General features: G+C 38.2%; 1 protein-coding gene across 30 annotated transcripts in view; it reads left to right on the top strand.

Moving 5' to 3' along the window:
- The window catches only part of LOC121375254 (centrosome and spindle pole-associated protein 1-like), a 121,211-nt gene extending 112,437 nt beyond the window's left edge, over positions 1–8,774 (top strand). For all 30 annotated transcript variants that reach the window (XM_041502621.1, XM_041502613.1, XM_041502601.1 and 27 more), the window contains one exon: positions 5,283–8,774. In XM_041502621.1, the coding sequence (XP_041358555.1) occupies positions 5,283–5,352 (70 nt within the window). In that variant the 3' untranslated portion in view covers positions 5,353–8,774. The remainder of the gene's footprint in view (positions 1–5,282) is intronic.
- The last annotated feature ends 18,842 nt before the right edge of the window (positions 8,775–27,616 follow it).

Below are 27,616 nucleotides of genomic sequence, written 5' to 3'. Positions count from 1 at the left end.
TGGTTGTCTGCCCTTTGACCATAGAGCATCAAGTAAATTCTGTGGTAATCTTAGTAAAAATCTAATGCTTGAGCTTTAACATAGATATATTTTAGATTAGTTCAAATATATTTGAAAACAGAACTTTCTCACAGCTGGGATATATAATTTTAGCTAAAATAATACTTCTTTTTGGTTGGGTCTTTATGAAATACGAAATTAAGAAACTTGACTTGTAAATGGATTGTAATGTTTCCTATACTTTATGTACACACTCCCCCTCCCCATAAAAATAAAAACAAAACAAAAACTATACCAGTAGTCACATATGAGAAAATAGTTGAATGTTGTTATCACAAAAGTATAAACATTTAACTGAGGCCAAATATGTTTTAGAGAAAAGGAACAATTTAAAGTCACAGACCCTAGTTTCGTTAATATACAAATCTGTAACACATTTGGATAACGTTACAACAGAGTGAATCAAAAGTTTTTGACGTTGAAGCGGTGAAAAGCCCTTAAAAATAGACTAAAAGTCGACTCCATAACCGTTATTTCTCAGATGCACATGCATTTAAAAAAAATGAAAAATGCATTTTGTGATATTAAAAACACCATGATGACCAGAAACACTTTGGATGTATGGAAATGGATAATCTAAACAATAAAATCTAAGTAAAGTATGATTTCAGTTATCAAAAATGGCTCTAATAGTGAAACATATGCCTTAGTGTTTAAAAACTTGGGTCAGGGTCTGTCACTTTAATCTTACAATTTTAATGAACTATCAAACTTCATACAAACTGGTTGATTGAGAAATGTGTCAACAGGTAAGGACCTTAAATTAGTCATATTTTATCTTTACTCTGCTATCTCACTGACAGGACCTTGAATTAGTCATATTGTATCTTTACTCATGCTATCTCACCGACAGGACCTTGAATTAGTCATATTGTATCTTTACTCGTGCTATCTCACCGACAGGACCTTGAATTAGTCATATTGTATCTTTACTCTTGTTATCTCACCGACAGGACCTTGAATTAGTCATATTGTATCTTTACTCTTGTTATCTCACCGACAGGACCATGAATTGGTCATATTGTATCTTTACTCTTGCTATCTCACCGACAGGACCTTGAATTGGTCATATTGTATCTTTACTCGTGCTATCTCACCGACAGGACCTTGAATTGGTCATATTATATCTTTACTCGTGCTATCTCACCGACAGGACCTTGAATTGGTCATATTGTATCTTTACTCGTGCTATCTCACCGACAGGACCTTGAATTGGTCATATTATATCTTTACTCGTGCTATCTCACCGACAGGACCTTGAATTGGTCATATTATATCTTTACTCATGCTATCTCACCGACAGGACCTTGAATTAGTCATATTGTATCTTTACTCGTGCTATCTCACCGACAGGACCTTGAATTAGTCATATTGTATCTTTACTCATCTCACCGACAGGACCTTGAATTGGTCATATTGTATCTTTACTCTTGCTATCTCACCGACAGGACCTTGAATTGGTCATATTGTATCTTTACTCGTGCTATCTCACCGACAGGACCTTGAATTGGTCATATTATATCTTTACTCGTGCTATCTCACCGACAGGACCTTGAATTGGTCATATTGTATCTTTACTCGTGCTATCTCACCGACAGGACCTTGAATTGGTCATATTATATCTTTACTCGTGCTATCTCACCGACAGGACCTTGAATTGGTCATATTATATCTTTACTCGTGCTATCTCACCGACAGGACCTTGAATTAGTCATATTATATCACCGACAGGACCTTGAATTAGTCATATTGTATCTTTACTCTTGTTATCTCACCGACAGGACCTTAAATTAGTCATATTATATCTTTACTCGTGCTATCTCACCGACAGACAGGACCTTGAATTAGTCATGTTGTATCTTTACTCTTGCTATCTCACCGACAGACAGGACCTTGAATTAGTCATATTATATCACCGACAGGACCTTGAATTAGTCATATTGTATCTTTACTCTTGTTATCTCACCGACAGGACCTTAAATTAGTCATATTATATCTTTACTCGTGCTATCTCACCGACAGACAGGACCTTGAATTAGTCATGTTGTATCTTTACTCTTGCTATCTCACCGACAGGACCTTGAATTAGTCATATTGTATCTTTACTCTTGCTATCTCACCGACAGGACCTTGAATTAGTCATATTGTATCTTTACTCTTGCTATCTCACCGACAGGACCTTGAATTAGTCATATTGTATCGTTACTCGTGCTATCTCACCGACAGGACCTTGAATTAGTCATATTGTATCTTTACTCGTGTTATCTCACCGACAGGACCTTGAATTAGTCATATTGTATCTTTACTCGTGCTATCTCACCGACAGGACCTTGAATTAGTCATATTGTATCTTTACTCGTGCTATCTCACCGACAGACAGGACCTTGAATTAGTCATATTATATCTTTACTCGTGCTATCTCACCGACAGACAGGACCTTGAATTAGTCATGTTGTATCTTTACTCTTGCTATCTCACCGACAGACAGGACCTTGAATTAGTCATGTTGTATCTTTACTCTTGCTATCTCACCGATAGACAGGACCTTGAATTAGTCATGTTGTATCTTTACTCTTGCTATCTCACCGACAGGACCTTGAATTAGTCATATTGTATCTTTACTCTTGCTATCTCACCGACAGGACCTTGAATTAGTCATATTGTATCTTTACTCTTGCTATCTCACCGACAGGACCTTGAATTAGTCATATTGTATCTTTACTCGTGCTATCTCACCGACAGGACCTTGAATTAGTCATATTGTATCTTTACTCTTGTTATCTCACCGACAGGACCTTGAATTAGTCATATTGTATCTTTACTCGTGCTATCTCACCGACAGGACCTTGAATTAGTCATATTGTATCTTTACTCATCTCACCGACAGGACCTTGAATTAGTCATATTGTATCTTTACTCGTGCTATCTCACCGACAGGACCTTGAATTAGTCATATTGTATCTTTACTCTTGTTATCTCACCGACAGGACCTTGAATTAGTCATATTGTATCTTTACTCTTGTTATCTCACCGACAGGACCTTGAATTAGTCATATTGTATCTTTACTCTTGCTATCTCACCGACAGGACCTTGAATTAGTCATATTGTATCTTTACTCGTGCTATCTCACCGACAGGACCTTGAATTAGTCATATTGTATCTTTACTCGTGCTATCTCACCGACAGGACCTTGAATTAGTCATATTGTATCTTTACTCATCTCACCGACAGGACCTTGAATTAGTCATATTGTATTTTTACTCATGCTATCTCACCGACAGGACCTTGAATTAGTCATATTGTATCTTTACTCATGCTATCTCACCGACAGGACCTTGAATTAGTCATATTGTATCTTTACTCGTGCTATCTCACCGACAGGACCTTGAATTAGTCATGTTGTATCTTTACTCTTGTTATCTCACTGACAAGACATTTCACACTACAGTGCACATCTTTTTTGCAGGGAAAATAATCAAGGATCTAAAAATTATTGAATACATAAGCAATCACACAGTATCAATTAGTGTGTAAATAAACATCACCTTTCTGGTTTTTTAATTACAGTTTTAATATGTTGAAACATATTAGATTGCTTTACCGCCAAATTTAATGAAAAGTTGTGCAGATTATTTTTAACTCTAATGATGCAAATGACAGAGTACCACAGTACTTGTGAAATATTTAAAGCAAACTTGGTAAAAAGCCACATCTAATTTGGCCATTCCACATTATTGGTGATGTTATTCTGTAATTGTTTTGAGGATGTCCTTTATTAATGTCTTATTCTATACTTTATGAGAGTGTGATTTATCTCAGTCAGTATTTCTCCCTTCCCAACCAATGACCCATGACTGGTACATGTATATCAATGTTGTGGTATGTGCTATCCTGTCTGTGGGAAAATGCATAAAAAAGATCTTTTTACTGATGAAAAAATGTAGCAGGTTTCCTCAGAATTACCAAATGTTTTATATCCACTATCCCATGATTAATTATTAATCAGTGTTCTCTAGTGATGTTGTTAAACACAATGCATTGTTAATAATGCTTAAGTGGTGAGCTGTAGCTTTGTGGTAGAGCTATCATTTGAGATGTGAGGAGTTGTAGGATCAATCACCCTTGGTGTTTTCCCATTCCAACAGGTGCCTCACGACTGGTACATGTGCTGTCCTTTCTGTGGCAAAGTGCACCTGAAAGGTCATTTGCTGCTGTTCAACCACTTAGTGTTCAAACAGCCGTAACCTTAAGCACACAATATGTTGGAAAATATTCCTTTCCTTTCCTTTAACTTGGATGATATTTACATTTATAATGAACAAGAATATTGTTAATGATGATTAATTAATTGATTTTAAAAATACTTTATAAAATTTTGTCAAATGACAACACTCCACTGTTAAACTATTTTTAAGTATTAATGAGATAATGGCTTACAGTTTTTCTGCCAAAAAGAAATGTTTGGGCATAGCACTATGGAATTGAATGCAACCACAGTCTACAATGGGTATGAGAGGCCTCCACCAGAAAGAAAATGCATTAAGTTTAGGGTTAGGGTTAAGAAAATCATACATTTAATAATGATAAGAGTAATTAATTTTGTTAAAAGGTCAACTTTTAAAACAAAATCTGCCAAAAAATCTGGGTATGGCACCATACCCATTTTACCCTCTGGCAGAAACTCTGGCTTACTGTATCTTTGGTTTGGTAAAGCACTCATCTGATGCACGGTCGGTGTGGGATCAATTCCTGTCTGTGTGCCCATTGGGCTATTTCTCGTTCCAGCCAGTGCATCACGACTCGTGTATCAAAGGTTGTGGTATGTTCTATCCTGTCGGTAACACAAATGTTTGACAATCAAAAACCGATAATTAGTAAATCAATATACTCTAGTGGTGTTGTTAAACAAAAATGTTTTTACTGTATCTTCAGTAAGGAGTGTATTGCAGAATGTAGAAGCCAGCATATGGTTTTAGAGTGATATCAGATTATTATTGAAAATGCAGATACATGTATTATAATACAACTTAACACTTTCAAAGAAGTCCAAAATGTATTTTAAAAAATTCCACATGGATTTTAGTATGATATGATATGTTGTATAGATTGTTAAAGACTATTGTAATTTTTTTATTTTAAGTAAGGGTCAGCAAAATAGAGTGGTATGAGCTTAAAAATGAGAAATATGATAATTAACAGCTTGTTTTGTTGTGTGTTTCAGGCCGCCTACTAGCCAGACGATGCAAGATGACTCATGGTTGCAGGTTGAAAACCGCGGATCACGATATTGAGATTCCTACAATCGGTGTACTCGGGCATTCCTCCGACTCCAGACAATCAAAATACACACTGTAACTGGCCATAACCGTGGCCTGTAATGTTGGCAGTGTCAAACTGTGAAGAATAACTGGTGCATGATTCATTTAATACAGGAACTAGATACATACAGATGGTGGGATACCATTGCTAATTAAAGGCCCTCTGCTCTACAAAATATTAACCAAATGTCCGGTTTTAACTGGACCATAACGACCCCGACACATCCAGAATAGGGAATGGGTGGACATTGGAATTGAATACCTTAGGCCTTCGTTTTTGGCCCAATGCTTTCTCTTACTGCGATAATTAGGAAATATGTCTCTACTTCTATTCGTCTCGTTTGTATTTTGTTTACTATCATGCTCATATGCATTCCATATTTTTTTGTAAATTTTATCTATTTATGGTGGAATATTTAATGCATTTTTGTTTTCTATGTACCCAGTTTTTTAAAGTTGCAACTCAATATTGTTTGTGATAGCTATATATATGTGTTCCTTTTATAAAAAAACAAGTACATGTATTTCAGACTATTCCCACATCTGCACACACACACACACACACACACACTATTGAAACAAGGGCTGTATTTTTACATTTGTATATTACATTATTTTATCACATTAACCAGTGAATCTGGTTTATGAATTAAAAACATCTCTTTTGTTATCACATTTTACCTGTAGCTGAACATTAATTCCATGCACTTAAATTATTTTATATCTTTAATATACAAGATATGCTAAAGTTCTCTCTGTTATTACCATCTTTTTAAATGTATCTTGTATGAATGCTGACAAAAGTATATATAATAATATGCTCCTCAGTATAAAATGGGTGTGTCTGGTGAACTATAATATTCCTAGATTTAAGATATTTTATGAATACATTTTGAGTATATTTCACATTTATAAACTTAATCATAACATATTCTGCAATGTTGTTAGAGATGCCTATTCAAGCACCATTACCTGCAATCTATGAAAGAAGAAGAGGATGCTATAAATTGAAGAAGTAAATGTTAAGATGTATAAAGAATTGGCAGTATGGTTTCTTGGTGTTTCGCAAAGATCATTTAATGTTAGGATGATTGTGCCAAGTATGTTTTGTATGGTTTCATATTACTTGGTAATTTCGACAGTTGTTTTTGTTAGTTCAAGACACATGCTGCCATGCAATCATAGGTAAACAAGCCTCAAAAGCCTTTCTTACTAGAAAAGTAGCACAAAAGTAAACCAAATTATTTTTGAGAATAGATAAAGAAACATTTGTCATGATATTCACCACTGGGGTGTTTCCGTGACATTTGGTTAGATGGTATTGTCTTTCCTACCAGATAGACACAACCACATTTTATATTGTAATAAATTAATGTGTTCCATTCAATAAGAAAATACAGGCATTAAAAATTAAAACTTCTTTTTTTAAGAGACAAAAAGTATTTATCTAATAAATTAGCTACCATAACACTAGTAACTGCACATTTGTTTTTTCAAGATTGTGTTTCAGATTAAATTTAAATGTAATTAATTAAGCTTGTGACTTGAAATGTATTCCACTTTGATATAATGTATGAAAATCTCGCATTAGGGGAAATTAATTTTGTTTCAATAACTACCCAATGATTCAACATTTCAATGTGACCATGAACTAACATGAAATAGAAACTGAGTTATAAGATGAACAGTCAACTCTCATGGCTTATTGCACAATTTAAATAGGCCAAAGGAGCTATACATGAATGGTTGACTGTTATTTTCTAAATGTCATCTATAAAAGTCCTTGGTTTTAAGAAGTCATAATATTGATAATTGCTTTAATGTTGTACATACATGTTACAATGATATATTTTATTTGTGAGTTTTTCTTTTATTTAATTTAACAGCATAAATCCACATAATGTTGAGTTTTTAAACATTGTGAACATGAGAAGATGGGGTAAAAAAAACCCTGAAAAGCAATGTCAACAATTTATGCATAGTTGTATTATTTAATTTTATTCTCATTTCCCAATAGCACTGTGATCAAGAATGAGGCATCTTGGGATATTTCATAATTTAAGTAAAAAAGAGGCATCTTGGGATATTTCATAATTTAAGTAAAAAAGAAAAAAGTTCACAGTATAAACACTTTATAAACATATTCGCTTGGGCACAATAACATTTGCATATCAATTTTGAAAGTAGATTTGATTTTCTATATTTGTCCATTAGAACGGATAACATGCAATAAGATGCATATATTTTTCTGTTGAGATTTTTTCGTTTTATTATTAGTGGTGGGGTGGGATTTTTCACTTTTATTGAGTCCTTTCTTTTGATGATATTAAGATGGGTTTCAAACATCGGGGTGGGATGAGGTGAAGTGAAGTGAAAGAACATTTAATTGGATTGTAAAAAATATAATTTACTAGTGACTAAATCTTACTTAAAATACACACTAAAATTGTTTGAGGAATATTACTAGTCATTTGTGGAGAAACACCAGGAGTTGACAGTCACACATATACTTAATGTGTTATACGTGGACCAAAGAAATCAATAGCCATTATAGAAGATTTCATAAAGACATTCCAATGTGTAAAAAAACCTATTTTCATTTAGAAAAAACAATTAATATCAGAAAAGACTACTATTGAGTAATTTATTATATAGTTGTATTGGTATATTATAATACTGTGCTGAGTAGTCTGCTGGAAAGAAGTAGGGAATCAACTGCAATGAGAAACCTCATCTGTAGTGTCAGGAAGTTAACCATGTCACATTACTTATATTCAGATTCATCTTTGTACTTCATACAGACATCATGACAATACCAAGTTTTCCCTTATTTCTCCTCTCAATATAGTGGTTTTGTTAATGGCATATGCAATGTTTTCATTAGGACAGTTGATAACAATTATCGTTCATCGATAATCACTGGTAAAGTGTCACAATACTAACGTGCATTCATCATATTACTTACAAAGACTACAAGGATGTAATTTTTAATTTGGTTCTCAATTTGATATTTGCAGTGTTAGACTGCTGATATTAATCAGTATATTTGTTAATATATCTGCAGCGTTTTCCATAAAGAACTAACTGTCGGCTCAAGTGATCATTTAAAATTTCATTTTGAGTCTGTTAAAAATTGTTTTAGAACATAATTTCACCAGGAAAGCTATGACATTAAGTGCCTGTTGAAACCAATTTTATACCACCAGTTATGGGGAAATGCTGTTTTTGTATTATGATCTTTTAAATGAAATATTATTTATTAAAATTAATGTGACCAATCGATAATGCATCTTCCAAGGGTAGTCTTGTTTGTGCATGCATACTGAGATCTTCTCTCGGGTCTAAAACCAGTCTGTGATATTTCCGTCCACATGAAATAAATAATTACACACAAACATGTCGTCGTCTTGTTTATTAACAATTTTATTATTTTCTTACATCCATAGTCAAATGTTTCAGGGTGAAATACACCTTTTTTCTCCTTTTCTTGCCACTAACAATTTGAGATTTATAGTTAAAGCAGGTGAAATTGTCGGCATAACCCATATTTTAATCCATATATATGGTTACAGTCGGGTGACATAGACATTTTGAAACGCTCACTCTGTGCACAAGTAATACTCGAAGGAAATTTTAAAATTAAAACAAAATACAATAAAAAATATCAACAGATTAAAAGTTTTGTAAAAAGAAAATTGTGCGACGATCGTTGGTGGTACGCATGGCAGATGTTACTTGGTTCTCGTACACTGGTATAGCATTTCTTGACGGTGTTGTAGTCATGAGCATGGATTATACTCGTCTGTTAAACACTGGATTTTTCAGGGCACTTAGTATTTGGGAGAGGGTGCGCACCTCCGACACCCTCTCGTTGAATCAACACTTGCAGTAACTCGAGGGCAGTTCTTATATTATGTTTAATCATGCAATAAACTGAACTGTACTGAATTAACCTCGCGACCTTTACAATACAGAATGCATTGGCGTAGCCACGACCTTCCCCAGTAACATCTTTTGTCCCCCCCCCCCCTCCCCCCACCTAATATTCTGGCCTGCCTTACAATCCTAACAGCAAGATTTACTAGGGTGAAGGTTTATTCGACTGCCCCACTCACACCCTTCCCGCACTAAAATCCTGACTATGCGAGTGTTAACATAATTTCTTGTAAATTTTCAAATTACCCCAAATATGTTGGAAGCATGACCCCTATACACTCGTCTAAAGTGTGGGTGGCCTCCCACTACCACCTAAAATTCTGGCTCCGCCAAAACAGTATGATGTATTCCTCCGCAGCAGGAGCTGGGCTGGGTCTAGAAAGCCATTTGATTGACATGCAATTGTTGACATAAATGTAGTTTCGCTTTGTGCAATCATAATTATTGTGTTTAACTAGCACCGACTAAACCATTTATAGAAATTAACACTGCCGAGAGCAGATCAGCGTTACGATTTTAGAAGCTAGGTAACGTCTGATAGCTTCGCTTTGGTTGGTCATAATCTGTGTTTGGTACTGATGAAGCTAGTTACAGAAAGTAACCAAGTTGAGGTGGTCAACGTCGCGTTTAAGCAGTTATTGGTGAGATGTCATGATGCCTCGTAAACCTTCATTAAATCCTTTAAAAAATATATATATATTCCAAATTCACTAAATAAAAGCTATTTTTTGCAGTACGTATATAAATGTAGGCTAGCTTAGCTGTATTCGTATATTGTTTTAGATGTTTGGTTGACCAGAGGGACATGAAAAATCATGTTCCATTATACTGTATTAATGGTTGGTTGGTTTGATGGAAAAACAATATATGCCCTCAAATATACGAAATAGTATAGTTTGGTTTAAAGTATTAAATTATTTCACTTCATTCTGCAACACTGGCAACAAAACTGTTTACTGTCTACTAGAAGAAAGCCACGGGTGTTCGGGTCCTGCCTGGTAGAACTATCTAGGTGTTTGATTAGTACCCAGTTTTCGCTATATTGTCTGGTCCTAATCAAACACGTAGAAACTCCAGCCAAGACTCAATGCCCTTATTAAGACAGGTTTACTTCGTTTTTACTCGGTGGTACTGTAAGATTAAAAAATAATGATGGCTAAAAAAACCCATCAGAAGTTCGCAATTTGTTGTCACTAGTAGAACAAAAATGATACTTTGTAAATGTGTTAAATTAGCATAATGGAAAATTATATTTAGGAACATTTCTCAAGGGGTAGACAACTAACCCCCAAGTCCATCCGCTAACTACGGTACTGCCAACCTCTGGGCATGGAACAAAATTCTTCCACGATACATAGTGGATATTTCATGTTTTTTTTGGTCAAATATGATTTATATCTCATTTCGTGAAGTTTGCAATCATATCTCACGAGTCACGCTTGCGCGACAAGTGTGATATGGTTGCAAACTTCACGAAATGAGATATAAATCATATTTGACAAAACACTATGAAATTTTCTATTTATTATATAACTTTTGGCAATTTACCTTTATTTTTAAAATGCCAGCAGCAAAATAGTTCCGGCTTTCTTAAAGTGAACATAACACTTTCTACAGTGACGATAACACATTTTAGAGTGAAATTTTCACTCTAAAATGTGTTATCGTCACCGAGTGACTGATAACACGTTTATTTCACTTATATTTTAAGATATTTCACTAAATGTTATATAATAAATTGGCTTTCAGCACTCGTTGCCACCATATAAATTAAATATGCATCGTTTAACAAAGTCTTGTCAGAATCTAAAACTACCTAAATATCGTCTGGTACGTTTAGAACTAAAAAAAAATACTTCTTTTCTGCAACAGCACTGTTTTGAAAAACCCAATAATAGCACGATACTGCCACAACCTTTAAGGGTGGATACAATCAACGAAAACTGTTCTCATCCGCCCGATAATTCAACAATAACAGGATTGCTTTAACCAAGAAATAAGTGGTATTTCATAATAACCCAGCTGTAAAAATATCACTCCAACATGTTGCAGAGATGAACTGCAGTGCAAGCGCACGTGTGGTCTTGCGAGAAAGCACGTGGCTACAATCGGCTATTACTTGGAAGCCATTCCACAAACCCCTCGAACACGCGGTCCTACGAGGCACGTTTGGGGCGATCCTGTCGCCAGCTTGTACCTACATCAACGAAAGAATTATTAAAATGGTTATTCTCAGAAAGAACAACAAACAAATCTTGCGTCGTTTCCGACATGCGTACAAGCTGACCGATACAAGAGTTTGCACGTGGCCCGACGTCACAGCACAAGGCTTGTTCCCCCGTGATGGAATTGTTCCGACCCGACACCTATTAACACGTGTGAACTGCATAAACTTGCACGCGAAACAATTAACATCACAGCAATGTACCAATTCCGCTCTGCGGGCCATTTATTGCTAATTCTTAACATTATCAAATCGTTTTCCCTGGTAGAACATATGTTTTGTGGAGGGAACACTGCCAGTCCGTTTACATTGTATCGTGCATTTCCATTATTATACGAGAAACAATAAACTTTCGGGCCATGGTATACAAGTCCGATATTTCCAGCATTAGTCACACCGTATTTGGGTAGTGGTTGGGAGGGGTAAGTACCTTAAAGTGTTGGTCTTTTGAAATGATCTAGCAAACGATGAATTGAACAAATATCGGTTTAGTGTACTAGCATTTATATTTATAAGTATTGCTACTTTTAATATCAAAAACACTAAAACCAACGAAATTAAATAAATAGTTCAATGTGTTTTATACATATTTACTGGTTTCCATTGCGCTTTAGGGGCGCGACGTAGCCCAGTGGTATAGCGCTCGCTCGATCCCCGTCGGTGGGACCATTGGGCTATTTCTCGTTCCAGCCAGTGCACTACGACTGGTATATCAAATGCCGTGGCATGTACAATCCTGTCTGTGGGGTGGTGCATATAAAAGATCCCTTGCTGCTAATCGAAAAGAGTAGCTCATGAAGTGGCGACAGCGGGTTTCCTCTCTCAATATTTGTGTGGTCCTTAACCATATGTCTGACGCCATATAACCGTAAATACAATGTGTTGAGTGCATCATTAAATAAAACATTTCTTTCTTTCTTTCTATTGTGTTTTAGCAGAATATGATACTATCCTTCACTTTATGATCAAGTGACGTTAAAGTCGCAAGCTCTAGTCTTGTTAACCTACAAACTTGTTAACACATTTGGACAAAGTTATAACAGAGTAAAACAAGAGTATGTGGCGTTGAAAAGGGGAAAATACCTTTAAAATATAAACTAGACATAGTCTCCATAAACATTATTTCCTAGAGGTACGCGCATTTTAAAAATATCAAAATCCAGTTCGAAGATTTGAAACCCCAGGATGACCAGAAACACGTCGGATGTACGGAAGTGGATAAGCTAAACAATAAAATGTCAGTAATGTCTGTAAATGCATTTTCTTGGCCAGAATACCAGTGTCTGTATATGTAACGTCGTTTTGAGCCACCTGATGTTGATAGTCATTTAAACTTAAAGATATTTTCCTGAGGTTTTCACCATCGGAATAGGTTTTCGACTAATATAACCTTACGGTATATTTTCCGGGGAAGCATGACTCGACTCCCACCCTATAAACTTAACTCACCGTTGTCTTGACCCCCTCCTACTAACATTCCTGCACCTGCCATGGTCCTTGGAATGAAGGTAGCGGGTTTCCTTTCTCGTTATATGTGACGCCCTATAACTGAAGATAAAAAGGTTTAAAGTTTGCAGTATGCAGTTTGTATGACGTTGCCATGACATTAATCTCTTGACTGAGAAAGCCTAGAAGTTTACACTTTAAACGTTTTAAAAAATAATGTTTGTTTTGTTTAACGACATCACTAGAGCACATTGATTTATGAATCATCGGCTGTTGGATGTCATTTGGTAATTTTGGCAGTCATTAGTTGCAAGGGATCTTTTATATGCACCTCCCCAGAGACAGTACAGCACATACCACGGCCTTTGATATACCAGTCGTGGTGCACTGGCTGGATCGAGAAATAACCCAATGGGCCCACCGACGGGGATTAATCCCAGACCGACAGCGCATCGGGCGAGGGCGTTATCACTTCTTCTGAAAAAGAAGACCTAGAATTTTTCACTTTAAAAAGTTTAAATAAAGGGGTCATTGTATAGGTGGAATATTATACAATATTATAAATCAGTAATCGGTATATCTGTGGTAAATATGAACTAAATTAATATTAACGACCCCAGCATCCCCTCTACCCGTGGCCAGAAAAACCACAAAGAACCCCACAACAAAACAATAAAAAAAAAACCCCAATAAAAAACACACCAAAAACCCAACAAAGCATCAAGTACTGAATCCCAAACAACAATAAACGATGCTTAGAATCAAGACAAACATTTTAAAATAACTAATGAAAATGTGTGTGGAGCTGTGGTGGTCATAAACCAATATTGCACCGAACTAACAAAAAAAAAGAAACATATATAGTTAAAAACCACTACATGTGTTTGTTTTAAGCGTTCACAATGTGCGAATCATTTCCGATATGTTTGTTTTATTCTCAATCTGTTTACAGATCAAAACATACGTCTACAGACAGTGTCAAAGCAATATGTGCCAAGAGTTTATAAACTTCCGTAAGTACTTTTTCGATTATGCGGAGGAAGACTTGCAAACAGACACGAAGTTGATGGAGTGTGAAAGGTCTAAGCGCGCGCGACACAAACAAATAAACACAGGTCCGTATTTTCGAAGAGAATCCTCACCAGGAATAACATAGGCAGTTAGAATGTGGTATTATTTGGTGAAGTGGTATTTCACAGAATTGCGTCCACGTGGGTAATACATGAGGGACTGACACCGTGACACGCTGTCTTGCGATAGGTTTGTGTGTTTGTATAGACGGAGGAAGATGTTCACCGAAACAATGCATTTGGGCTCTATTATCATTCTGTTAAAGAAATAATATTTCCCTGCTACCCCCCCCCCCCACCGCCTCAACCCCCCCCCCCCCCCCCCCCCCCAACAAACAAAACAAACAAACTCTCACACCCACATATAAATATTAAACCTATTGTATTTATTTATATCTTAATTATCATTAGAGTTCCGTCTTGGACAGTGAAACCGGCCGAGACCAGTACCTGTGACCAAGATAGGCGTGCGCTACAACAGCTTGTTCTGAACGTGCACGTTAATCACTACTCCACTCCACTCCACTCCACTCATTACAGCCTAATGTTCCAGCACGATGTCCTGACAAGACTCCCTGACTATCTTGGCTGTCTTTGTAGAACAGAAGTTAACGACAGACGGTTATATATATATATATATATATATATATATATATATATATATATATATATATATATATATATATATCCCATGGATGCCATGACAGACCCATAAAATGGCACTTCAATGACAACTGTAAATAAATAATGAATGGAGAGTGGAGTAGAAAAAATGTAGCGGGTTTCCTCTGATAACTTCATGTCAGAATTACCAAAAGTTTAACATCCATTAGCCGATGATTAATTAATCAATTTGCTCCAGTGGTGTCGTTAAACAAAACACATTTTATTTAGATAAATGGCGTTCCATTTGTACTTCTTTTTACAAAAAACAGAAATATTTAGATTTATGTATTTACACCACTTTATATATACTCTTCCAAAAAAGTAGGGGAACCTGAAATATTAATGTTAATATCAACTATTAGACCGAACATACGTTTGACCACAGACATCCTAGCAAAGAACGTTCAGGTCTGTTTATCAACACCCGAAACACATCCCATAGTTTGCACATGCATCACGCAGTTGCCCCGTACACGTGCCTGGGGTGTCATTCTCGATTTTGACAATTTCCAGGAAGGTCGATTAATCACTGCGGAACATTATTTCTGTCAATCTTTTTCATTCTATTGTTCATACAGATGCTATTGTTTTGTTTTTAGTCATTTTTAGTGTTTAAATTTGCTATTTACTGATAAAAAAACGTCAACTTTCAAATTTCACTTCTGACCCCAATCGTCCTTCAAGATTTTTGGTGGTAAAAAACCCTACTGTAATACTGAACTACCTGTTGTAATGTTTGCCCAATTAATTCACTATTATTATATAACCATTATCATAGCTAATATACCTTACAATTTTGGCAGTTGTAAAATCTTATTAGAGTTCCCCCTACTTTTTTTTGAAGAGTATATATATATATATATATATATATATATATATATATATATATATATATATATATATATATATATATAGACTAGACTAGACTTGATTTGACCCGACCCGACCCGACTCTCTCTCTCTCTCTCTCTCTCTCTCTCTCTCTCTCTCTCTCTCTCTCTCTCTATATATATATATATATATATATATATATATACACACACACACACACACACACACACACACACACACACACACACAAACACACACCATTTAGGTTGTTTCTGTTTTCTGCCAACAGATCCAGTGTCTTCTCAGAACATCAAAAATAATATTCAGACCGAAATGGGATACTTCCAGAGAGAATATCTTAGATGGATCGTCAGAATGCTAAGAAAAGTACATGACCAACAATGAATGACCAACAAAGAACTATCTGAAAGCTGCACCAATAATGTTACTATGGAATGAACCTGGCTAATGCATGGACTAGCTAGACTATATTTAGTGAGGTATCACAATGTGAGGGAAGAAGACTGGTAATAACCTAACAAGGACATGGTCATTAAGTATTAAGCACAGTGTCTCATTAATTTGATTTATTTACGAAAATACCTAGTAGGTGTAAAATATGTATTTCTAAATGCTTCGTATGGATTATTACGCCAGGAGTATCCTATGTTTTTAGGTCAGTGCCCACAGTTTAGAAAACTGTCAACTTCCCCTCTAATCCAGAACTAACGTAACGTTTTGCCGTGGGATTGTACTACATTTAAAATGGTTGGTTCATCAGCATATCAACATATTATGAGGCTCTTTGATATTTACTTCATTATGCAAATGGTCTTGGGATACAATCGTCTGTATTAAGATTTTAAAAAAGGATTAATTTATAGCCAAAATGGAAAATAATACAGCTTTTAATATGCCAGTCGTGAAGCATTGTTAAGAAAATAAATAAAACCCTAGTACTGATGCTTCCCACAGGCAGGATAGCACAACCATGGCCTTTGTTGAACCAGTTATGGATCACTGGTCGGTGCAAGTGGTTTACACCTACCCATTGAGCCTTGCAGAGCACTCACTCAGGGTTTGGAGTCGGTATCTGGATTAAAAATTCCATGCCTCGACTGGGATCCGAACCCAGTACCTACCAGCCTGTTGACCGATGGTCTAACCACGACGCCACCGAGGCCGGTGATGGCAGAAATAAGGGCACTTCATTGTGTAAACTGTCAGATTCTTAACCCATTATGTTCTGTCAATAATAACTCATAAACACGTGCGTCAAAGCAATAATGAATTCAGGATCGTTAATTTAAACACAGAACAAATTTATGGTAGAATCAGTAGATGAACCCATCCATAGTACATGTATTTGAAGAAAAGGTCATGTTTAGCGACACCTCGGTACAATTAGAACTACTTATATTAGATGTTAAAGGGACATACCCTAGTTTTTAAACACTAACGCATATTTTTGACTATTATAACCGTTTTTGATAACTTAAATCATACTTTACTTTGATTTGATTTTACCTACTCATTTGTTTTAAAAATATTCTTGTGTAACCAATTTTAGGCAATAGGTCTGAAAGTTCCCCAATTCTATAAAGTATATGTTAGGATTATGAATAGATTTAGGATTAAGGTTAACATTATCATGACATAACCAGAATTCGTTAGTAACCAGTGTTCGTTACATACCTGCCCAAAGGTCGACGAGTCACTTTTTGCACCATTGTTTTGCATTCGTACACAATCTATACAGCATATCTTACCGTAATTTCACTTGAAATCCATATTTCGTAAAAGGTACACATTTTTAGTTACAAGATATTCTTCAAACACATTCAGGTGCATTCAGGACATTTATTTTTACTTTTTGTTTTTAGCAGCGGAGAAACAAAAACACATTCTGATTTACTCATATACTGAAATATTCATGGAATTATCTCTTTAATACAAAGAAGCATAATTTCGTTATTTATGATCATATCAGAGTCAAATTTGACATGAGTATATGAAAATGTTCTTGCTATAGACTGACGGCAGTGGAGGCTTTTCGTGCACAAACCATTCGGAACCGACTTCGAGAAGCTGGTTTACGGGCTAGGAGACCGTATGCTGGCCCTGTCCTGCGACGTCAACATCGACATTTACGTGTTCGCTGGTGCACAAATGTACGAGGGTGTAACTTGGGAAACTGGAGCCGAGTATGGTTCGGCGACGAGCCACGGTTCCTTCTACAGCGATGTTATGGACGACAACGTGTTTACAGACACCCCAATGAACGTTTTGTACACAACTGCGTTTCCCAAGTTAACAGATTCGATGGAGGGAGTGTCATGATGTGGGGAGCCATCTCATAGACCGGCAGAAGTGAACTTGTGTTCTTACAAGGTAACCTGACACCTGTACACTATTGGGATTAAATATTTCGCCGTCACATGCTTCGCACTTTGGATCGACAGAGAGAACTCTTTCAGCAAGGCAATGCCTGGCCGCATACAACACGTGTAACAATAGATTTCCTAGAGAATGAGAACATTAATGTGCTGCCATGGCCATCATGATCGCCAGATCTCAACCCCGTTGAACATCTATGGGATGAACTGGACAGACGTGTATGCCATCGTGATCCGGACTCTCAGACGCTCCCCGCAAATGTCACATGCACTGAAAGAAGAATGGGCTAGGATTTCACGTACCCGGATTCAGAAACTCATTCAGTCTATGCCAAGGAGATGTTGTGCAGTGATTGCTGCTGCTGGTGGCCACACAAGGTACTGATTCCAGCACCCTAGTGTAACACTGTTTCGTGATGAAAATTCCTCCACTGCTGTCAGTCCATAGCAAGAACATTGTCACATATATACTCATGTCAAATTTGACTGTGATACCATCATAAATAACGAAATTATGCCACTCTGTATTAAAGAGATAATTCCATGAATATTTCGCCTATACGTTTCTTTTCTGATAGAGTATATACGGTCATACAGTGGTATACAATGACAACCGCAGTGTATCCAAACGTAATATGCGGTCATACACTGGCATACACCGACAACCGCAGTGTAACCAAACGTAATATGCGGTCATACACTGGCATACACTGACAACCGCAGTGTAGCGAAACGTAATATGCCTCATACTCTGGCATACACTGACAACCGCAGTGTAGCGAAACGTAATATGCGGTCATACACTGGCAAACACTGACAACCGCAGTGTATCCAACTGTAATATAATATACGGTCATACACTGGTATACACTGACAACCGCAGTGTATCCAAACATAATACGCGGTGATACTCTGGCATACACTGACAACTGGAGTGTAGCCAATCATAATACGCCGTAATACACTGGCATACACTGACAACCGCAGTGTAGCAAAATGTAATACACGGTCATACACTAGTATACACTGACAACCGCAGTGTACCCAAACGTAATACACGGTCATACACTGGTATACACTGACAACCGGAGTGTATCCAAACATAATATGCGGTCATACCCTGGTATACATTGACAACCGCAGTGTATGCAAATGTAATATGCGGTGATACTCTGGCATACACTGACAACCGCAGTGTAGCCAAACATAATACGCGGTAATACACTGGCATACACTGACAACTTCAGTGTAGCCAAACGTAATACGCGGTGATACACTGGCATACACTGACAACCGCAGTGTAGTCAACTGTAATATGCGCTCATACTCTGGCATACACTGACAACCGCAGTGTATCCAAATGTAATATAATATACGGCCATACACTGGTATACACTGAAAACTGCAGTGTATCCAAACGTAATACGCAGTAATACACTGGCATACACTGGCAAAAGCAGTGTAGCCGGACGTAATACACGGTCATACACTGTCATACACTGACAACTGCAGTTTAGCGAAATGTAATATGCGCTCATACTGTGGCATACACTGACAACCGCAGTGTATCGAAACGTAATATAATATACGGTCATACACTAGTATACACTGACAACCGCAGTGAAGCCAAACGTAATATGCGATCATACATTGGCATACACTCACTGGCATACACTGACAACCGCAGTGTATCCAAACGTAATACGCGATCATACACTGGCATACACTGACAACCGCAGTGTATCCAAACGTAATATAATATACGGTGATACACTGGTATACACTGACAACCGCAGTGTATTCAAACTCAATATGCGGTCATACTCTGGTACACACTGACAACCGCAGTGTATCCAAATGTAATATTCGGTGATACTCTGCAATACACTGACAACCGCAGTGTAGCCAAACATAATACGCGGTAATACACTGGCATACACTGACAACTGCAGTGTAGCCAAACGTAATACGCGGTCATACACTGGCATACACTGACAACCGCAGTGTATCCAAACGTAATACGCGATCATACACTGGCATACACTGACAACCGCAGTGTATTCAAACGTAATATAATATACGGTGATACACTGGTATACACTGACAACCGCAGTGTATTCAAACTTAATATGCGGTCATACTTTGGTACACACTGACAACCGCAGTGTATCCAAATGTAATATTCGGTGATACTCTGCAATACATTGACAACCGCAGTGTAGCCAAACATAATACGCGGTAATACACTGGCATACACTGACAACTGCAGTGTAGCCAAACGTAATACGCGGTCATACACTGGCATACACTGACAACAGCAGTGTAGCCAAATGTAATATACGCTCATACTCTGGCATACACTGACAACCGCAGTGTGTTCAAATGTAATATAATATACGGTCATACACTGGTATACACTGACAACCGCAGTGTATCCAATCGAAATACGTGGTCATACACTGACAACCGCAGTGTAGCCAATCGTAATACGCGGTAATACACTGGCATACACTGACAACCGCAGTGTAGCCAAACGTAATACGCGGTTATACACTGGCATACACTGACAACCGTAGTGTAGCCAAATGTAATATGCGCTCATACTGTGGCATACACTCAAACCGCAGTGTATCCAAACGTAATATAATATACGGTCATACACTGGTATACACTAACAACCGCAGTGTATCCAAACATAATACGCGGTCATACACTGACAACCACAGTGTAGCCAAACGTAATACGCGGTCATACACTGACAAGCGCAGTGTAGCCAAACGTAATACGCGGTCATACACTGGCATACACTGACAACTGCTGTGAATCCAAACATAATATACTCTGTCAAAAAAGAAACACATAGGTGATAGGGAAAGAAGAAAAGGGAAAGTAAAAAAGTCTTTGATTTAACCAAATATCGTGGTTTTTTACAATGTTGCTGAATGACTATGTTTGTTAATGTTCCTGGAATGGGACAGCATGCCCAAATGAACTCTAAAACAAATTTAACGTACGTTGTGCGACAATTGCAGGAAATCAGCGTGAAATGGTCAGATTTTGGCGAATGCACATGAAACTCCGGGTAAAGATTGGGGTAGTGATGGGTATTTAAAGCTGCAATGCTCACAACGATGCCTCGTTTCCATTTCGACGTAGACGAGTCACAAGATGCCAAGACTAAGCCTGCCGAATCGAAACATTGCAGTAGGCCGCCAGCAGTTAGGTGAATCGCATTCAGCAGTCGCATGCTACATGAACGTCCATCAGAGCACCATTCCACGTCTCTGGGACAGGTACCAGCAGTTTCAATCAGCTGAAGACCGGCCCAGAAGTGGAAGACCTCGCATAACAACTGCAGTACAAGATCGCTACATTCGGGTTCTGCACTTGCGTCACCGAACTGCCACAACAACAGATACTGGTGGATGCATACCTGGTTTGAGAAGGGTGTCGGTACAAACTATTCGGAACCGACTTCGAGAAGCTGGTTTATCGGCTAGGAGACCGTATGTTGGTCCCGTTGTGCGACGTCAACATCGACATCTATGTATTCACTGGTGCACGAATGTACGAGGGTGGAACTTGGGAAACTGGCACCGAGTATGGTTCAGCGACGAGTCACGGTTCCTTCTACAGAAATGTGATGGACGACAACGTGCTTACAGACACCCCAATGAACGTTTTGCCAACAACTGCGTCGCCTAAGTTAACAAATTCGATGGAGGGATTATCATGATGTGGAGGGCCATCTCATAGACCGACAGGAGAGAACTTGTGTTCTTACAAGGTAACCTGACAGCTGTACACTATCGGGATTAAATTTTTCCCCGTCAGATGCTTCGCATTTTGGATCGACAGAGAGAACTCTTTCAGCAGGGCAATGCGAGGCCGCATACAACACGTGCAACAATAGATTTCCTAGAGAATGAGAACATTAATGTGCTGCCATGGCCATCAAGATCGCCAGATCTCAACCCCGTTGAACATCTATGGGATGAACTGGACAGACCTGTATGCCATCGTGATCCGGACTGTGACGCTCCAGCAAATGTCACATGCACTGCATGAAGAATGGGCTGGGATTTCACGTACCCGGATTCAGAAACTCATTCAGTCTATGCCAAGGAGATGTTGTGCAGTGATTGCTGCTGCTGGTGGCCACACAAGGTACTGATTCCAGCGCCCTAGTGTAACACTGTTTCGTGATGAAAATTCCTCCACTGCTGTCAGTCCATAGCAAGAACATTGTCACATGTATACTCATGTCAAACTTGACTGTGATACCATCATAAATAACAAAATTAAAGAAATAATTCCATGAATATTTCGCCTATACGTTTCTTTTCTGATAGAGTATATACGGTCATACAGTAGTATACATTGACAACCGCAGTATATCCAAACGTAATATCCGGTCATACACTGGCATACACTGACAACCGCAGTGTAGGGAAACGTAATATGCGGTCATACTCTGGCATACACTGACAACCGCAGTGTAGCGAAACGTAATATGCGGTCATACACTGGCAAACACTGAGAACCGCAGTGTATCCAAGTGTAATATAATATACGGTCATAAACTGGTATACACTGACAACCGCGGTATATCCTAACTTAATATGGGTCATACTCTGGCATACACTGACAACCGCAGTGTAGCCAAACATAATACGCGGTCATACATTGACAAATGCAGTGTAGCCAAACGTAATACGCGGTCATACACTGGCATACACTGACAACCGCAGTGTATCCAAATGTAATATAATATATGGTCATACACTGTTATACACCGACAACCGCAGTGTATCCAAACGTAATATGCGGTCATACACTGGCATACACTGACAACCGCAGTGTAGCCAAATGTAATATGCGGTCATACACTGGCATACACTGACAACCACAGTGAGGTCAAACATAATATGCGGTCATACACTGAAAACCGCAGTGTTTCCAAACGTAATAGGCGGTGATACACTGGCATACACTGACAACTGCAGTGTAGCTAAACATAATACGCGGGCATACACTGACAATCGCAGAATATGGTCATACACTTGCATACAGTGACAACCGCAGTGTATCCAAACTATACGGTCATACACTAGCATACACTGACAAATGCAGTGTATCTAAACTTAATATGCGGTCATACTCTAGTATACACTGACAACCGCAGTGTAGTCAAACATAATACGCGGTAATACACTGGCATGCACTGACAACCGCAGTGAAGCCAAACATAATACGCGGTCATACACTGACAATCACAGGGTATGGTCATACACTTGCATACACTGACAACCGCAGTGTATCCAAACGTAATATAATATACGGTCATACACTGGTATACACTCACAACCGCAGTGTATCCAAACTTAATATGCGGTCATATTCTGGCATACACTGACAACCGTAATGTATCCAAACGTAATACGTGGTCATACACTGGCATACACTGACAACCGCAGTGTAGCCAAACGTAATACGCGGTAATACACTGGCATACACTGACAACTGCAGTGTAGCCAAACGTAATACGCGGTCAAACACTGGCATATACTGACAACCGCAGTGTAGCCAAATGTAATATGTGCTCATACTTTGGCATACACCGACAACCGCAGTGTATCCAAAAGTAATATAATATACGGTCATACTCTGGTATACACTGACAACAGCAGTGTATCCAAACGTAATACGCGGTCATACACTGACAACCGCAGTGTAGCCAAACGTAATACGCGGTCATACTCTGGCATACACTGACAACCGCAGTGTAGGAAAATGTAATATGCGCTCATACTGTGGCATACACTGACAACCGCAGTGTATCCAAACGTAATATAATATACGGTGATACACTGGTATACACTGACAACCGCAGTGTATCCAAATGTAATACGCGGTCATACACTGACAACCGCAGTGTATCCAAATGTAATATAATATATGGTCATACTCTGGTATACATTGACAACCGCAGTGTATCCAAACATAATATGCGGTCATACTCTGGCATACACTGGCAACCGCAGTGTAGTGAAACATAACACGCGGTAATACACTGGCATGCACTGACAACCGCAGTGAAGTCAAACGTAATACGCGGTTATACACTGGCATATACTGACAACCGCAGTATATCCAAACGTAATACGCTGTCATACACTGACAACTGCAGTGTAGCCAAACGTAATACGCGGTCATACACTGGCATACATTGACAACCGCAGTGTAGCCAAATGTAATACGCGGTCATACACTGGGAAACACAGACAATCGCAGTGTAGCGAAACGTAATACGCGGTGATACACTGGCATATACTAAGAACTGCAGTGTATGGTCATACATTTGCATACACTGACAACCACAGTGTATCCAAACGTAATAGAATATACAGTCATACACAGGCAAACACTGACAACCGCAGTGTAGGCAAACGTAATGCGTGGTCATACCCTGACAACCGCAGTGTATCCAAACGTAATACACGGTCATACACTGGCATACACTGATAACCGCAGTGTATCCAAACATAATATACTCTGTCAAAAAAGAAACGCATAGGTGATATCTGCAGAAACCATTCGGAACAGACTTCGAGAAGCTCGGTTACGGGCTAGAAGACCGTATGTTGGCGACGTCAACATCGACATTTATGTGGTCGCTGGTGCACGAATGTATAGGGGTTGAACTTGGGAAACTGACGGCGGGTATGGTTCAGCGACGAGTCACGTTTCCTTCTACAGCGGCGTGATGGACGACAACGTGTTTACAGATGCCACAATGAACTTTTTGCCAACAACTGGGTCGCTCAAGTTGGCAGATTCGGTGGAAAGAGTGTCATGGTGTAGGGAGCCATCGCCCGTTGTTTCTTTTTTACAGAGTATATATTTAAAAACACAAAATGTCATTTGGTATGATTGTCAATTGATAGTAATGAATCGGGAGTGTATATTATATGTATAATAATGAATGGGGAGTGCAGAATATATGTATAGTAATGAATGTGGATTACAGATTATATGTATAGTAATGAATGAGGGAGTGCAGATTATATTTATATAGTAATGAATGGGGAGTGCAGATTATATGTATGGTAATAAACGGAGTGTATATTATGTGTATAAAAATGAATGGTGAGTGCAGATTTTATGTATAATAATGAATGGAAAGTGCGGCATATATGTATAGTAATAAATGGGGAGAGTAGGTTTTGCGTATAATAAGGAATGGTGTGTGTGTAGATTAGGTGTATAATAATGAATGTTGAGGGTAGGTTATATGTATACTAATCCATGTGTATATTATTGTCTAATACGTTGATATCCACATATGTTACTAACATGTACGTTTACACAGGAGAAATCTGTGCCATTGCAATGGTTTTTCCCAGATTTCAAACCTAAATTTTGGGGCTTTTTAGGGTCAATGTGAGTAAAATTTAGGGACATTTTCATGTGAATAAAAACTGTTTTTTCTTTAATTCCTCAAGTTTCTGCGTCAGTTTAACCTCCAAATCAAGAGAAAATGCCATCTTTCCCTTCATAGGACTTGTTGCTTGGTCTGCTTAACACTTTCTCCTCAACTTTCTTCACATACGTAACAAGGTGCTCCCATATGAGAAGGGTCCTCTCACACACGAGGACATTTTCCATCCACCGATGATTGACAAATTTTAGGGGAACCTGTAACTCTCTGATAGTCCTCTCTCCTAGCTCTGGACTGTCTTTGAAAAGATAGTAGAGACTCCATAACAAAGAAGAAAATCCCCACCCTGTTGCTTGGTGAATGGGAATGGGAACTCTATTTACGTGCCATATCCACAGAGGTTCAGGCACGCCCACCCCGGACTTAGCCTCTGACTTCGCCAGTGACCAATTCCGGGACAGGAGGGGGGAGGGGAAAAGGGAGTTTAAGATGAAGGGGGCATAATTTTTAAATTAATATGGTATGACCAATCTAAAAGCCAAAAAATAAATTGAGACTTTAAATAATTCGATTTTTTTTTTTATTAAATTTAATTTTGGAAGCACCATTAATCAATAAATACCAATATATCAAGTTATGAATTTTTAAAATCTAATGGTTAGTTGGTGCAAGTTTTCCAGTCGGGCTAGTCTAAATAATATTTTTTTTTAAATTAAAATATATCTAATTACTTTACTAATTAATAAATATTATTGTTACTTTAAGCCCTAGAGGATTAAGGATTCGCAAAGGGGGGAGCATCGCGCCCAATCAAACAGGCGGGTAGCCCAGTTTAACTGGTCCGGATTTCCATGGGATGGAGGTTGTTGCTTGGTGCACCTGTTTTAAAGGAATTGTGCATTATGTGCAATCATAATCCTTCTGAAATTGTTTGTGAATGAGTTCGAAAAAACTCCAATTAACAGTAGGTCCATCCATAGAAATTTGCAGCTAATCTTTTTCATGGAGCTTTATATCTTTTATTCCTTTATTAAAATGTTCTACAATGTCGATGGCTGTGCCATGGACGATAAACACAGACACCAGGTAACGAGAAACTACTTTGTTATCACACCAGTATCTCACATGGAATGACCAATCCAGCGCTCCCCGAAAGTTATCAATCAATCCTCCTATGAACAGGGGAGGGGGGTCCCTACTCCCCCCTGGTTCCTACTGGCCTGATTTCTACAAGTCGATATGCACTTTAATTTTTTTTTTTTTTTTTTTTTTAATGTTGATTTCGATTCGTGTTTTCCAACAAAGTAGTAGATATACTGCAAAAAGGGTCTGCATAAAAAATGTCATGTCCACCCCTTGGATCCGCAACTAAAATTTCCCCACGTCATGAACATTTATTATTTGTGTAGGCAAAATGCAAGATGTCGTTTGAATGCAGTGGCATAGCCCGAGTACTCTGACTGTAAGAGAGCAAAACGGACATTTGGACATAAAAACGCTCTCATTACAGTCAGAGACCAAGCTATGTATTTTTTTGGCAGTTCCCGACAACCAAAAAGTTGGCAAAGATTTCCGCTCTAATATCACAACAATCCTATGTTTGACGTTACATCGATAATTTTCGAGTTAATTGATTAAAAAAAAATCCACATATTAATCACTAATACACACACTACAGAAAGAAACCCGACAGCACCCACATTTAGCTAAGCTTCGGCAAACTCCGGACAGCAGAATTCTAAGTTCGCCGACCTATATCGTGACGTTGCGTCACATGATCGCCCACTCAGCCATTCCGTCTACTAGGCGGAATCGCCCAGTGGGCGATCACGTGATTTACGTCACGAAATAGGTCACCGAGCTTTGTAATTCTTGCGACGGAGTGTCACGAAGCGTAGCTGAATGTGGCTGCTGTCGGATTTCTTTCTGTACTATGTGTATTAGTGATTAATATGTGGATTTTTTTTAATCAGTTAACTCGAAAATGATCGATGTAAAGGTATTTGACGTCAAACATAGGATTGTTGTGGTATTAGAGTGGAAATATTTGCCAACTTTTTGGTTGTCGGGAAGTGCCAAAAAAACAACAACATAGCTTGGAAATTTTAGTTGCGGCAAGGCAAGTATTGTGCCCCCTAACCAGTGCACCGTTAGCACTCCCCAAAACCCTTCCATCAGTCCAGAATTTTGCGCCCATGGCAACCGCCCCGGTGGCCCCGCCCAAGCT

This window comes from Gigantopelta aegis, chromosome 6 (assembly GCF_016097555.1).
Source record: "Gigantopelta aegis isolate Gae_Host chromosome 6, Gae_host_genome, whole genome shotgun sequence".
NCBI lineage: Eukaryota > Metazoa > Mollusca > Gastropoda > Neomphalida > Peltospiridae > Gigantopelta > Gigantopelta aegis.
The sequence above is the reverse complement of the archived record's forward strand: the minus strand, read 5'-3'. Positions and strand labels throughout refer to the sequence as shown.